At 50.8% G+C, this 16,273-nt stretch overlaps 1 protein-coding gene across 3 annotated transcripts in view; it reads right to left on the bottom strand.

Moving 5' to 3' along the window:
- Positions 1-16,273, bottom strand: part of acbd6 (acyl-CoA binding domain containing 6) — a 404,556-nt gene that overhangs the window by 375,320 nt on the left and 12,963 nt on the right. For all 3 annotated transcript variants that reach the window (XR_011948241.1, XM_072511603.1, XM_072511602.1), the window contains exon 2: positions 345-409. Coding sequence is in view for 2 of the 3 variants with exons in the window: in XM_072511603.1 (XP_072367704.1) it covers positions 345-409 (65 nt within the window). In the remaining variant the exon portion in view is untranslated. The remainder of the gene's footprint in view (positions 1-344; positions 410-16,273) is intronic.

The following is a 16,273-nucleotide window of genomic DNA, read 5'->3' as shown; positions in this document are numbered from 1 at the left end:
CTCTTCAGAACAGGGAGTGGATAAATTGTGCAGCAGGAAAAGTAGTCCTAATCCCAGCAGCTGAATGATTCTGAACTCTACAGTGACAAGGTAATGTTTGTGGTATACTGGATACATTTATTATATATGGAGAATGACTGTGGGAAAATAAAGATGAGAGTGTGATTGCACATGAAGAGTTATACTGGACTCAAAATATTAACTCTCTTTCTTTCTCAACAGATGCTGAATATTTCCAGCACTTTTTCATTCCATCCTACCCATATGTGGTTCTATCTCAGAACATAGGTACTTATATTTAATGCTTACACTGAAAAAAAAAATTCTGAAAGAAAACCACTTACCATTTCTGTTTGCCTTCAAAATCAAAGAACCCAGGCTTTGGGATATCACATTTTCCAAATTTTGCCTTGAAAACAAAACAGGAATAATAGCTGAAACTATTGATAAGAGCAAATGAAGAAAAGTCAGTTCGTATAAATCTCATTGGTATGATGCAAAGTAACAGGACATGGGCCAGGAGTTTTCTTTTCAGTTTGAAATGGTTCTTATTCTACGGACCATACCCAGCAAGAGACAGAAGAGATTTTAATCCCATTTCAGCAAATTGGAGCCAAAGATTAAAATAAAGTGCACGCTTATAATCTTTGGAATCAATGGACAGTCAAAAAAAATCATTGCCTGTGGACGTCACAAACCTGGTTTGAAGTCCAAATTATGTAAAAAAAACATTGATGGTTTCAAAGATGCAATCTAAGATTCTTGCCCTTTAGAGTTCAGGATGTGCAATCATGCTCTCATCTCCGGCTTACCATTATAATCCTGCTCAGTAATGTAGCCATGTAAAATGGCTGCGTTCCGATTAATCTGGCCAAAACCCAGTTTAAAATGGCTAACCCGAAAGACTGCTGGGAAAAGCAGCCAAGAAGACACAAGCAGGCAGCTGCAGACAGGTTCGCATATTCAGCTCTGGGAACGTAGCCCAGATCGATACTCAGGGCTATCAACAGCCCTTCAACCCAGGTATCCGCAGTTTCATTCAGGACTGTTTACACCTAATCAACTCAGACATCCACAGTTAAATCGGCTATCCCCGGGAACAATTGCAACATATTCGCAATTGAATACCGGGCCAGACCTGTCGGCGCCTGCAGTGGCCGAAACAAAGATAGGTGAGCGACCAACCCCCGATCGAGGAATCGCTTCACCATTGGACACATCGACCCCAGAGACTGGGGACAGAATCCAATCACTTGGGACTCAGGGTCAAGGGCCGCACCGGGAGGCGGGAAGCCCCTGGGCCCTATAAAAGTAAAGGTCCAAGTTCAGATCTCTCTCTCTCATCTTCGCCTGCTCGAGACCTTCGGAAGACCAGCTACCGGTAGCAGTAAGTGTGAATCCAACGATCGCTATCCGGTAGAGACACCTAGCCACCGACCTGTAGCAGCCTTTTGAATCCCGCGGGCCAGATTTGATTGGACAAGCCATTTGTTTCCCTGACCTGGTGGGCTCTTCCTAAGTTAAGTATTGGCCAGTAGTGATAGGTTTGTTATATAGAAAGTAGTATTAGGGTATTAATATTGCTTGTTGTATATAATAAATGACCGTTGTTTTAATCCTTACTAAGCGGTGTGCTGTGTTATTAATCATAACCTAAACTTGAACCAAGTGGCGGTATCATAAAGATACCTGGCGACTCATGAGCAAAGGTGACCAAAACAGAGCAAATAGAATAAAGCTAGAAAGAGCAACATAATTGGCGACTCCGCCGGGACCCGACTTAGAAGTGGAAAACCACTCCGGGAGAACCCCAACATTTTGAATTAGAATCCAATCGGAAACAAAACAACAACAAAAAAAACCACAAGTGTTCAAGAGGTTCTGGTTAATAATTCACAATTCGGAAGTGTGTATATGCATGCGTAACTAACAGGGCTATAAGGCAAAACTGATAGACTTTTTGTTGCGTCAAAACTATCGGCAGGTGGTATTTCGGAAAGTAGCGCAAGCCGTACCCGTATCTACCACGCCACCTTGACCCCCTGTTCCAAATTCGAACGTAACGAGCAGATAAGAGAGAGCCATGCAGGCAATGCAAGCGATGCAGCGCCTCATGAACCCCGAAGATTTTGCTGTCGCACCAGTCAGCAGCGTAGGAGCGGGACAGTGTCCCGTTTGGGAGGTGGAAATCCAAATTTCTGCAGGGCAAAGGATGGCCCGTGTGGAAGGATTTCTGCAGTAACGACGACTCAGGTCCTGGGAGTATAGGGCATACTTGGTGGGAGAACCTGAGTCAGATTCACAGGAAAAGTTTAGTAAAAGCGCGCAAGCCGATGGCAATTGTGTCCTGTCTGGCACAATTGCGAGGCACAGAGGAGGTCGTCAGGACGCTCCGCAAGGAAATAGAAGACATACATCGGATAAGGAAAACCGATATATGTGAGATTGAGAAAGAGAACCAGGAATTGAAAGGGAAACTAGCAGCAAAGGACCAAGAGGTGGCTGACGCCAAACGGGGTCACCAATCTTGTCTGGCGCACTTGAGTAGTTTCCAGTCACAGTATGAGAAGGCTTATCAGGACCTGCAGCGTGCAGTCCTGGTAAAGAAAGAAACAGAAAACCAGTTAGAGAAGCTCCAGAAACAGTGCAGTGATCTCAAGGCAGCCTTGAGAGCGCTCCACGCCACAACCACGGAATAAAGGCAGAGTACTTTGGACCATGCCAAGTGCCGAAAGCAGATTGCAGACTTGAAAGCACTGCTTTCTGTCCAAAAGGGATTTCAAGAAACCTTTGGGGAAAGTTTAGAACAGGAAGACGGCCCTGATTGGGAAGAATTGCAAGAGACAGCGCAGCGATATGTTCAGGGGGCATGTGCGCAGGGAAAACCCCAAAGGAGGAAAGCACCCCCACCCCCCACACAACAGATAATACAGGCTCCCATGAACCCTGTAACAACCCACCGCACCGCCACAGCAGAAGCGGCGGACGTCTTATATTCCACCCCCCTCAGTGACCCAATTACGGGACGCGTGTGCCAAAATCACACCGTTCCTCCCCGCTTCAGACCCAAACCATTTCTTTGCCACCGTCAAACACCAGGCGACCATGTACGGCCTGGATGAGAAAGAGCAGGTAAAGCTCACGGTCCTCAGCTTAGACCCATCGGTCGCAGCAGCCCTTCCCGACCCACAGAATGTAGGAGGAGGCACCCTTGCAGAAATGCATACCGCGATCCTGGATGCGATCGGGTACAACCGGGGCGACCCCGTAGACGGTCTGAATAAATGCAGACAGAAAAAGTCTGAACACCCCACAGCGGTCGCAGGACGCTTGTGGATTCATTTTGAAGCCGTTTTCGGCAACGTAGATCGCGCCCATTTGTCCCCAGACAATATGGCCAAGTGGACCCGCACCCTTATCTCCCATACCACTGAAGCAGGACAGAATGCCTGTAGCAATTATGACCCCTCGGAGGAGGCTCATAATGAGAAGTGGGTGGTCAAGAGATTGTCCCGCGTTTGGGAACAAGCGGCTCACGGTAAATCAGCCGCTAGAACCCCTGAGGAAAACCAAGCCGCCGCAGGCGTGCAGGCAGTAAGAACCACTCTCCACAATCCCAAACCGCAAGAGTGCTACAATTGCGGACACTTGGGACATTTTTCTAAGGAATGCAATAGCCCTAAGAAACCACAGAGAGCCCAACAAACAGGCACTCCCAATAAGAAAAAGGCAGAGCCCATACATAGCGTTAGCGCCCAGCCCGATCAGACAGACGCGACCGGAACGGCATGACGGTGTATAGGCTCCCCCAGCTGGGTCTGCGATACCCTTTGGGATAGGTCAGGACGACCCGTAGTCGCAGCAAAGGTTAGGGGACAGCCGATCGAGTTTCTCTGGGACACAGGAGGGTCCCGCACAACCTTAAATTCCTCCACCCTTGGTAAGGACACGTGGACCACCACATCCACTATCACCCTCAGCGGCTTCACAGGTCACTCACAACAGGGGCATATCACAACCCCTGTACCCATCCAAATCGGTACCCTTAGTACAAAACACCCCGTAGTGTTAGTCGACCTGCCCCCAACAGCAGAGCACATTTTGGGGATCGACTTCATGAACTCTCACCACCTCTCTTTCGATCCAGTCAACCAGCGTGTCTGGAAGATGGCGAAATCCGCTAGAGCCCCCGCAACACTCAATATAGGGGACTACATGAACAAAATCAGCGCCGTAGGCGAGTTTTGGTTCAACCCCACCACACTCAGCATGGACCGACAGGTTAGGGCAGTCCTGCAAAAGAACAGGGCAGCATTTGCAACCCACAAACACGACTGTGGACGGATGACCGGTTCCGTACAGATAACCGGACCGGACCCTAGACCCCAAAAACAGTACGGATTTCCCCTAGAAGCAGAGGGAGAAATCCTAAAGGTCATAGAAAGCTTATTAGAGCAGGGCGTCCTAAGATCGGTAGCCTCAACTAATAATGCCCCGATTTGGCCAGTGAGGAAACCCGACGGATCATGGCGCTTGACCATTGATTATCGGGAACTCAATAAAGTCACCCCCGCAGCAGCCCCCACCGTCCCGAGACCATGCTCAAACAGGGACTCCATGCCCGATATTTCACGGTTTTGGACGTCAGTAATGGGTTCTGGTCCATTCCATTGGCAAAGGCGTGCCAGTACAAATTTGCCTTCACTTTCCGAGCTCAGCAGTACACGTGGACATGCCTGCCACAAGGCTTCCACAACTCCCCCTCCATTTTCCACCGACAGCTGGCAAATGGACTAGCAAAATTTTCTCGCCCCGAATGTCTGGTACAGTATGTAGACGATCTACTACTGCAGACAGACACAAAGGAAGAGCACATTGAGCTTCTGTCCGAACTCCTGGAGTTACTACACTCCATTGGCTGTAAAGTAAACCCCAAGAAGGCCCAAATATTGGAAGGAAAGGTGATATATTTGGGTACTATCATCACACACGGCAAATGCGAGATCGAGCACAAAAGAATTGACTCGATCGCTAAACTGCCCCTTCCCCAACACGTGTCAGCCCTCCGGTCATTTTTAGGACTGGTTGGCTACTGCCGAAACCACATTGACGGTTTCGCCAGCAAGGCAGCGCCCCTCTCAGACCTCCTAAAGAAAGGAGCCCCCTGGGAGTGGCTTCCGCAGCATACGGAGGCTGTGGAATCACTAAAACAGGCACTTATAGCCGCCCCCGCACTACAAGTTCCAGAGCCGCTTTCCCCTTTTGCCATAGAGGTAGCGACAACAGACCGCACCCTTTCAGCCGTGCTCCTCCAGGAATGGCACGACCAGTTAAGACCCGTAGCTTATGCCTCCCGAATTTTAGATGCTGTGGAGCAGGGATTTTCAGCCTGTGAGAGGCACCTGCTCGCAGTTTTCTGGGCAGTCCAGTACTTTTCCTACATTACCGGACTGAACCCCATCACCATCTTGACCGAACACACCCCCACCCAACCTTTACTGGACGGACGACTTAAAGACGGTACCGTCAACCAAATCCGCGCTGCTAGGTGGACCCTTCTCTTACAAGGACGGGACATCACAGTAAAACGGACAAAGACTCACACATACTTAGCGGACAACCTACAATACCCCGGAACCCCCCATGAGTGTGAAATCATCTCGCCCCACCATAATACAGGCCCCTTTATAGGCAGGACACCCCCCAGAAAACTAGCCACTCCATCTCAGAACCCCCCTCACCCGGAGACGTGTGACCCCATCAGGATTTATGTGGATGGATCTTCCACAATCCTGGATGGGCAACGCATAACAGGTTGCGGGATTTATGTGGAGGACGCGCAGGGACGCGCCCTCGAAGAAATCGCATTAAAATTGCCCGGGCACTTAGGCGCGCAGGCTGCAGAGCTTGGGGCCATCGCCTACATTGTAGACCACCCAGATTCCTTCCCCAGCCCAGCAGACATATATTCAGACAGTCTATACGTCTGCAACAGCCTCACCGAATTTCTGCCCCTCTGGGAAACAAGAGGATTTGTTTCAGCGGATGGAAAACCCCTCCCCTCAGCCCCATTACTCCGCCATATTCTGGAAAAGGCCAAGAACAGGACTTTGGCATTATAAAAGTCTGCAGCCACCATCGTTCTTCCCCCCCCTGGAAATGTAAAAGCCGACGCGCTGGCTAAGGCAGGATCCAGGCATGGGTACTTTAGGAAGCCCCCCGGGAGCGCCCCAGTGAGTGCAGTTCAGGTCGCGCAGACTAGAATCAAAGATCTAGTAGCGGCCCAGAAGCAGGATAGTGCTCTCACTGAGATCGTGAAAGGGAAGTTTCCAGCCTCATAAGAGAGGTTCCGGAATACCATAACCACACATGATGGTGTGGTGCTAAAGGACAGCCTTTACGTGGTTCCTGTACAAGATAGGAATCAGATGATCTGTCTATTCGATGACGGCCATGGACACCAGGGAATCGATCCCACCGCAGCCCACCTCAAGCAGCTTTGTTGGTGGCCAAATCTTAAAGAGGATGTATCACATTCCATCGAAAATTGCCTCATCTGCACGCAAAACAACCCAGATAGGTATGCCAAAAAGGCACATCTCAGCCACACCCGACCCGTTAACGGCCCCTGGACTAACCTCCAGATCGATTTTATAGGTCCATTGCCCCTTGCAGGAATGGCTATAAATATGTTCTGGTGGACATTGACACTTTTACAAAGTGGGTGGAAGCATTTCCAGCCCGCACCAACACCGCGAAAACCACCGCCAAAATCCTAACCCACCACATCTTCACAAGATGGGGACTCCCCTGCAGTATTGAATCGGACCAAGGTTCTCACTTTACGGGACGGGTCATGCAGAACGTCCTCACGATATTTGGCATAACCCAAAAATTTCACATTGCGTACCACCCTCAGTCGAGTGGTATAGTGGAGCGCATGAATCGGACCCTAAAAACCACCCTTAGAAAAATGGTCCAGCAAAACAACACCACCTGGGATTCGGTCCTCCCCTTTGCGCTGATGTTTTTGCGTAACACTGTTTCCACCTCCACAGGTTTCACCCCACACACCCTCATGACCGGACGCCCCATGAAAGGGACAGAATATTTGCTAGGTTTAGACCTAACCAGCCCCGAAGTCACGGCCCTCACCCACGAGAAGGCCGTGGAACAACTACTTGCAAATATAGAAACGGCTCAGCTAGCAGCCGCTGTTAAATTGGGAACTAAAAGAAAACAGAGCAAGGCCTGTTTTGCTAAGGCAGTACATGCCACGGAGTACAACATAGGACAGCAAGTAATGTTGTCCGTGTACAACCCCAGCACGTTTCTGTCTCCAAAATACTCAGGTCCCTATTCAATTACGGACAAAATAAGCCCGTCGGTATATAAAATTAAATACCAAAATGGTGAAACCGCATGGTTTCACATAAACCAGCTCAAGGTTTATGGACCACAGTCAAACCACTCCCACCACGTCATGCTTGACGCAGCCGACCAAACCCCGCCCACATCCAACGTCACCACACCCACCCCTTCTACGTCCAGCCCAGACACGGACACACCACCGACTCCACCCACGAACTTTACGCTCCGCCCCAGAACGCCCACAGACTGCAGCAGCACAGACAGCGACTGTGACTCTGACGACAGCCACAGCACGCCTCCCTACCATCCTGGTCCAACACCCAGCAACTCCGACCTCGACTCCAGTGACCCCTTCCTCATCACCTACTTAAGTAAACCCCACCACCGACCACCAAACTACACGGACGACCCCGACTTTGTCCCCACCCAACTCGACACCACTCATTGGCACCGCGACAACTCCTGCAGACTCGTCCGCAACGACGAGGACGATCCCAACTCACACCACGCAGCCCTTTCCGCCCTGATCCACTCCAGAGTTTGGCACCCGGGAGACGGTGACGACCTCGGGCCTGACTCCGCCGACCCTTTTGCAACCCTGTTCGCAACCGAGAACTGAGGTGTCCACATGATGATTTAAAGGAGACACTTGGTGAAAAGTGTTGTCCTTTCTGATAGAACCTGCAGAATGTTTTATGTTGTCTGTCTGTTTGTTAAATGTTGTTCGTCCTACAGGAGAATTTTCTCACCACCCCACAACCATTCACCTGAACTTTTTAACTTTTCCCGCTGACACCCACCGCGGCCACATGCCGATTCTGCCGAAACCTCTGAGGACTTGCCTCAGACACCCAGCACCGCCACACGCCCATTCGGCCGATACCTCTGAGGACTTGCCTCAGAGGCCCACCAGACCAGACGCCCGATCGTAGCTACTCTTCTGATTGGATGGTATAATCAGAACAGTAACCCCACCATGATGACTACATTTTTGTCCGTTCTTTGGTCGCTCAGGCAGTGGAGAAACGGCGTGAGACCCGCCCTGCCTGGGGACCCCCTCGTTGGTCAAAAACGCTCGGGTAGGGAAGATACGGTATTGGTAGTCGTCCTACCCGGGGACTCGAACTTTACTTTCAAAAACCGTTTTATTTTATTTAGGCAACCTTTGGGTTGCTGCCACATGCTATTTACATCCTAGAGCATTTGGATGGTAAAGTTTGCACTGGTCCACCATTGGGAAGTGTACCGTGTCCAAACATTTGTTTTGGGAGAAAAAAAAAAAATGGGGGGAGAGTCACATACTGTGACCAATTATAAGGGTTTAATTGGCCCCCAAGAAGGACAGACACACTAACACACCAGATATTAAACCAAAGTATTTTCACACACTACACTTGTCTTACAGAACTCCAGAAGCTCCAAGTCCAGAGAAAACCAGCAAACAGGAAAAGGAAAAGAAAGAAGACAGCCCTGAGGACTCCTTTTTTCGTGCTCAACATATTTATTGTGGACTTTTTGTTGCGCGGGAACGCGAACCCCATTACTCCAAACCCCCCTGCCGTTAACGGTTCACTGCCCCGTAGTACCGAGGGCCCAGTCACCAACCACGCTGCATTATCCTGGTGTGCCAAGTTCATAACATGGTACTCCCTATCATACATCATTGAGGCACTGTTGGCATTGGCTATACTCAGTTGTGCAGTACAGACCATGCGCCTCCGCAAGTGGAAAAGGAGAGCGTACCGCGCCCGGTATATCGGATCCGATCCCCGATATTCGGCTATGACCAGACCCCAGACCCCCGCGACCTATAAAGAATAAAGAGTATTCACGTGCATTATTCCTGTAAATAAAGAGATATACGGAACGTTTCATTAAAAAAAATGTATGATCCTGAGCTTGACTGCCAAGCCAGGAAAGAGTATATTAAATGTTGTGATTGTTGTTGTATGTTTTAGGAAGATAGGATAATGGAATGTTTAGGAGTATAGAGTGTTTAGGTAAAATTAGAGGTTCCCAGTTTATTTTTTATATAGATACATGCCCCTGCCTGATATAGCGCCCTCAAGAATTGTTTAGGTAAATTTTTGTGCATAGCTAGGGTCAGAGTAGTGGCCATGGGGGAGGTGCCTCCCGCCCCCCCCAGTCGGGAAACGAAGAGGACAAAATTTATGTGATCCTTCACGCTTCGCGTTAGGATCACAAGGCGGGAATGTAGCCATGTAAAATGGCTGCGTTCCGATTAATCTGGCCAAAACCCAGTTTAAAATGGCTAACCCGAAAGACTGCTGGGAAAAGCAGCCAAGAAGACACAAGCAGGCAGCTGCAGACAGGTTCGCATATTCAGCTCTGGGAACGTAGCCCAGATCGATACTCAGGGCTATCAACAGCCCTTCAACCCAGGTATCCGCAGTTTCATTCAGGACTGTTTACACCTAATCAACTCAGACATCCACAGTTAAATCGGCTATCCCCGGGAACAATTGCAACATATTAGCAATTGAATACCGGGCCAGACCTGTCGGCGCCTGCAGTGGCCGAAACAAAGATAGGTGAGCGACCAACCCCCGATCGAGGAATCGCCTCACCATTGGACACATCGACCCCAGAGACTGGGGACAGAATCCAATCACTTGGGACTCAGGGTCAAGGGCCGCCCTGGGAGGCGGGAAGCCCCTGGGCCCTATAAAAGTAAAGGTCCAAGTTCAGATCTCTCTCTCTCTCATCTTCGCCTGCTCAAGACCTTCGGAAGACCAGCCACCGGTAGCAGTAAGTGTGAATCCAACGATCGCTATCCGGTAGAGACACCTAGCCACCGACCTGTAGCAGCCTTTTGAATCCCGTAGGCCAGATTTGATTGGACAAGCCATTTGTTTCCCTGACCTGGTGGGCTCTTCCTAAGTTAAGTATTGGCCAGTAGTGATAGGTTTGTTATATAGAAAGTAGTATTAGGGTATTAATATTGCTTGTTGTATATAATAAATGACCGTTGTTTTAATCCTTACTAAGCGGCGTGCTGTGTTATTAATCATAACCTAACCTTGAACCACGTGGCGGTATCATAAAGATACCTGGCGACTCATGAGCAAAGGTGACCGAAACAGAGCAAATAGAACAAAGCTAGAAAGAGCAACAGTATTTAATATATGTATCCAGTATATCACAAACATTGTCTTGTCACTGTGGAGTTCACAATTATTCAGCTAGAGAGATCAGGACTACTTTTCTTGCTGCACAATTTAGCACAGGGCTAAATCGCTGGCTTTGAAAGCAGACCAAGGCAGGCCAGCAGCACGGTTCAATTCCCGTAACAGCCTCCCCGAACAGGCGCCGGAATGTGGCGACTAGGGGTTTTTCACAGTAACTTCATTTGAAGCCTACTTGTGACAATAAGCGATTTTCAGGAACTTCCGGGTGCGGCGATGACCAGCTAAGTCGCACGTTTCGGCAGCTCCCGGTGGAAAGGACTTTTGGGCTCTTAATAGGAGCCCCAACGGCAATTTTAACGGCTAAAAACACGGTGCGGTAAACCAGAAGGGAATCCCCCCTGGACACGGATGGAAAAAGGAGAGGAAAGTGGCCGGATTGCGGTGGATCCTCTAGAGCAGCGGCCAGGAAGGCAGGCACAAAGCAAGATGGCGTCGGAAGGAGGCAGTTTAATATGGGGCCCTGACCAACAAGAGTTCCTGCGGCGTTGCGTGGAAGAACTTAAAAAGGAGATGAAGAAGGAGCTGTTGGCCCCGATATTACAGGCGATTGAGGGGCTAAAGGAGGAGCAAAAGACCCAGGAACAGGAACTTCGGGTCGTGAAGGCAAAGGCTGCTGAGAATGAGGACGACATACAGGGCCTGGTGGTGAAAACAGAGATGCACGAGGCACAACACAAAAGGTGTGTGGAAAGGCTGGAGGTGCTGGAGAATAATGCGAGGAGGAAGAATTTAAGGATTCTTGGTCTTCCCGAAGGTGCAGAAGGGGCGGACGTCGGGGCATATGTGAGCACGATGATGCACTCGTTAATGGGATCGGAGGCCCCGACGGGTCCGCTGGAGGTGGCGGGAGCCTATCGAGTTATGGCGCGAAGACTGAGGGCTGGAGAAATTCCTCGAGCCATAGTGGTGAGATTTCTCCGATATAAGGACAGAGAGATGGTCCTCAGATGGGCAAAGAAAACTCGGAGCAGTAGGTGGGAGAACGCGGTGATCCGCGTATATCAAGACTGGAGTGCGGAGGTGGCGAGAAGGAGGGCAAGCTTTAATCGGGCCAAGGCGGTGCTGCACAAAAGGAAGGTTAAATTTCCTGCAGCCGGCAAGACTGTGGGTCACACATCAAGGGAAACACCACTACTTTGAAACGGCAGAAGAGGCGTGGACATTTATTGTCGAGGAGAAACTGGAATAAGCGGGCTAGAAAAAGAACGTTTGGGACAAAGTGGTGGGGTGAATATGTGGGGTGAAGGGGGGAAAAAGGAGGAAGAGATGACTTCCCAAGTTGTTAATCCTGCGACCCTGTAACTTTTCTCTCTTCCCCATGTCGTGGGGAGGGGGGGGGAGGGAGGATGAGGAGCTGGGGGCGCCGGCCATTGGGGGCAGGGCCAAATGGTAAGCGCGTGCTTTGTTCCCGCGCTATGGTAATCATGGCGGGAACAGGGAAGCAGGAAGGAGGGGGCCTCGCACAGTGTGAGCCGAGGTCACGGGGGGAAGCCGAGGTCGGCCAGAGTTTGCTGACTTCTGGGAGCAACATGAGGGGTGCAATTACGCTAGTGAGGGATCTAGCTGCGGGGGGGGGGTTAACTGGGTTGCTGCTGCTGGGGAGAAGGGGGAGCTGGTATGGGGTGGTGGTCGGGGCGGGAGGGCGCCGTTGGGGGGAGATACGGCTACGTGGGAACCGGGTGAGGAGCTGGATTGAAAAAGGAGATGGCTAGTCGACAAGGGGGGGGGTAAAGAGCCCCCCAACCCGGCTGATCACGTGGAATGTGAGAGGGCTGAACGGGCCGATTAAGAGTGCACGGGTACTCGCACACCTAAAAAAACTTAAGGCAGATGTGGCTATGCTGCAGGAGACGCACCTGAAATTGATAGACCAGGTCAGACTTCGCAAAGGATGGGTGGGGCAGGTGTTTCATTCGGGGCTAGACGCAAAAAACAGGGGGGTGGCTATACTAGTGGGGAAGCGGGTAATGTTTGAGGCAAAGACCATAGTGGCGGACAGTGGGGGCAGATACGTGATGGTGAGTGGCAAATTGCAAGGGGAGGCGGTGGTCTTAGTGAACGTATATGTCCCGAACTGGGATGATGCCAACTTTATGAGGCGTATGTTAGGACGTATCCCGGACCTAGAGGTGTGGAAGTTGGTAATGGGTGGAGATTTTAATACGGTGCTGGACCCAGGGCTGGACAGATTGAGGTCCAGGACCGGAAGGAGGCCGGCTGCAGCTAGGGTGCTTAAGGACTTTATGGAGTAGATGGGAGGAGTAGACCCCTGGAGATTTAGTAGACCGAGGAGTAAGGAGTTTTCGTTTTTCTCCTATGTCCACAAAGTTTATTCACGAATAGACTTTTTTGTTTTGGGAAGGGCACTGATCCCGAAGGTGACGGGGACGGAGTACACGGCTATAGCTATTTCGGATCACGCTCCACATTGGGTGGACCTGGAGATAGGGGAGGAAAAACAACAGCATCCACCCTGGAGAATGGACATGGGATTATTGGCAGATGAGGGGGTGTGTTTAAGGGTGAGGGGGTGTATTGAAAGGTACCTGGAACTTAATGATAATGGGGAGGTTCAGGTGGGAGTGGTCTGGGAGGCGCTGAAGGCAGTGGTTAGAGGGGAGCTGATATCTATTAGGGCACATAAAGGAAAGCAGGAGGGTAGGGAAAGGGAGCGGTTGTTGAAAGAACTTCTGAGGGTGGACAGACAATATGCGGAGGCACCGGAGGAGGGACTGTACAGGGAAAGGCAAAGGCTACATGTAGAATTTGACTTGTTGACTACGGGTAATGCAGAGGCACAATGGAGGAAGGCACAGGGTGTACAGTACGAATACGGGGAGAAGGCGAGCAGGTTGCTGGCCCACCAACTGAGGAAAAGGGGAGCAGCGAGGGAGATAGGGAGGGTGAGAGATGAAGAGGGAGAGATGGAGCAGGGAGCGGAGAGAGTGAATGAGGCATTTTACGAAAGATTATATGAAGCTCAGCCCCCGGATGGGAAGGAGAGAATGATGTGCTTTCTGGATCAGCTGGAATTTCCTAAGGTGGAGGAGCAGGAGAGGGTGGGGCTGGGAGCACAGATTGAGACGGAGGAAGTAGTGAAAGGGATTGGGAGCATGCAGGCGGGGAAGGCCCCGGGACCAGACGGATTCCCAGTTGAATTCTATAGGAAATATATGGACTTGCTGGCCCCGCTACTGATGAGAACCTTCAATGAGGCGAGGGAAACGGGGCAACTGCCCCCGACTATGTCAGAGGCAACGATATCGCTCCTCCTAAAGAAGGAAAAAGACCCGCTGCAATGCGGGTCCTATAGGCCCATTTCCCTCCTGAATGTGGACGCTAAGATTCTGGCCAAGGTAATGGCAACGAGGATAGAGGAGTGTGTCCCGGGGGTGGTTCATGAGGACCAAACTGGGTTTGTGAAGGGGAGACAGCTGAATACAAATATACGGAGGCTGCTAGGGGTAATGATGATGCCCCCACCAGAGGGGGAAGCGGAGATAGTGGTGGCGATGGATGCCTAGAAAGCATTTGATAGAGTGGAGTAGGATTATTTGTGGGAGGTGCTGAGGAGATTTGGCTTTGGAGATGGGTATATCAGATGGGTACAGTTGCTGTATAGGGCCCCGATGGCGAGCGTGGTCACGAATGGACAGGGTTCTGATTATTTTCGGCTCCATAGAGGGACGAGGCAGGGATGTCCTCTGTCCCCGTTATTGTTTGCACTGGCGATTGAACCCCTGGCCATAGTATTGAGGGGTTCCAGGAAGTGGAGGGGAGTACTCAGGGGAGGAGAAGAACACCGGGTATCTCTGTATGCGGATGATTTGTTGCTATATGTGGCGGACCCGGCGGAGGGGATGCCAGAGATAATGCGGATACTTGGGGAGTTTGGGGATTTTTCAGGGTATAAACTGAACATGGGGAAAAGTGAGCTGTTTGTGGTGCATCCAGGGGAGCAGAGCAGAGAAATAGAGGATTTACCGTTGAGGAAGGTAACAAGGGACTTCCGGTACCTGGGGATCCAGATAGCCAAGAATTGGGGTACATTACATAGGCTTAATTTAACGCGGTTGGTGGAACAGATGGAGGAGGACTTTAAGAGATGGGACATGGTGTCCCTGTCACTGGCAGGTAGGGTGCAGGCGGTTAAAATGGTGGTCCTCCCGAGGTTCCTTTTTGTGTTTCAGTGCCTCCCGGTGGTGGTCACGAAGGCTTTTTTCAAAAGAATCGAGAAGAGTATTATGAGTTTTGTGTGGGCTGGGAAGACCCTGAGAGTGAGGAGGGGATTTTTGCAGCGTAGTAGGGACAGGGGGGGCTGGCACTACCGAGCCTAAGTGAGTACTACTGGGCCGCCAATATTTCAATGGTGTGTAAGTGGATGGGAGAAGGGGAAGGAGCGGCGTGGAAGAGATTGGAGAGGGCGTCCTGCAGGGGGACTAGCCTACAAGCAATGGTGACGGCACCGTTGCCGTTCTCACCGAAGAAATACACCACAAGCCCGGTGGTGGCGGCTACATTAAAAATTTGGGGGCAGTGGAGACGGCATAGGGGAAAGACGGGAGCCTCGGTGCGGTCCTCGATAAGAAATAACCATAGGTTTGTTCCGGGGAGAATGGATGGGGGATTTGGAGCATGGCAAAGAGCTGGGGTAGTACAATTGAAAGATCTGTTCGTAGATGGGACGTTTGCGAGTCTGGGAGCGCTGACGGAAAAATATGGGTTGCCCCAAGGGAATGCATTTCGGTATATGCAACTGAGGGCTTTTGCGAGGCAACAGGTGAGGGAATTCCCGCAGCTCCCGACGCAGGAGGTGCAGGATAGAGTGATCTCAGAGACATGGGTGGGGGATGGTAAGGTGTCGGACATATATAGGGAAATGAGGGACGAGGGGGAGATCATGGTAGATGAGCTGAAAGGGAAATGGGAAGAGCTGGGGGAGGAGATTGAGGAGGGGCTGTGGGCTGATGCCCTACGTAGGGTAAACTCATCGTCCTAGTGTGCCAGGCTAAGCCTGATACAATTTAAGGTGTTACACAGGGCGCATATGACTGGAGCACGGCTTAGTAAATTTTGGTGTGCGAGATGCTCGAGAAGCCCAGCGAATCACACCCACATGTTCTGGTCATGCCCGGCACTACAGGGGTTCTGGGTGGGGGTGGCAAAGGTGCTTTCGAAGGTGGTGGGGATCCAGGTCAAACCAAGCTGGGGGTTGGCTATATTTGATGTTGCAGAAGAGCCGGGAGTGCAGGAGGCGAGAGAGGCTGATGTTTTGGCCTTTGCGTCCCTAGTAGCCCGGCGCAGGATATTGTTAATGTGGAAGGAAGCCAAACCCCCGGGCGTGGAGACCTGGATAAACGACATGGCAGGGTTTATAAAGTTAGAACGGATTAAGTTCGTATTAAGGGGTTCGGCTCAAGGGTTCACCAGGTGGTGGCAACCGTTCGTCGACTACCTCACAGAAAGATAGAGGGAATGGAAAAGAAGAAGACAACAGCAGCAACCCAGGGGGGAGGGGGGGGGGGGGGGGGGGGGGGGGGGAGGAATCGGACGTACTCTCTGGGATGTTATTGTATATGTATAGGCATTTGTTATAGGTAATTGTATATTGGAGTGTTGGATTGTATCTTTGGAGAGTATTTATTTTTGACAAGGCAGTTGCCATTTAGTTTAGTTTTTGTCTCTGTTTATAT

This window comes from Scyliorhinus torazame, chromosome 7 (assembly GCF_047496885.1).
Source record: "Scyliorhinus torazame isolate Kashiwa2021f chromosome 7, sScyTor2.1, whole genome shotgun sequence".
Classification (NCBI taxonomy): Eukaryota; Metazoa; Chordata; class Chondrichthyes; order Carcharhiniformes; family Scyliorhinidae; genus Scyliorhinus; species Scyliorhinus torazame.
This window is presented reverse-complemented; position numbering and strand designations above follow the sequence as displayed.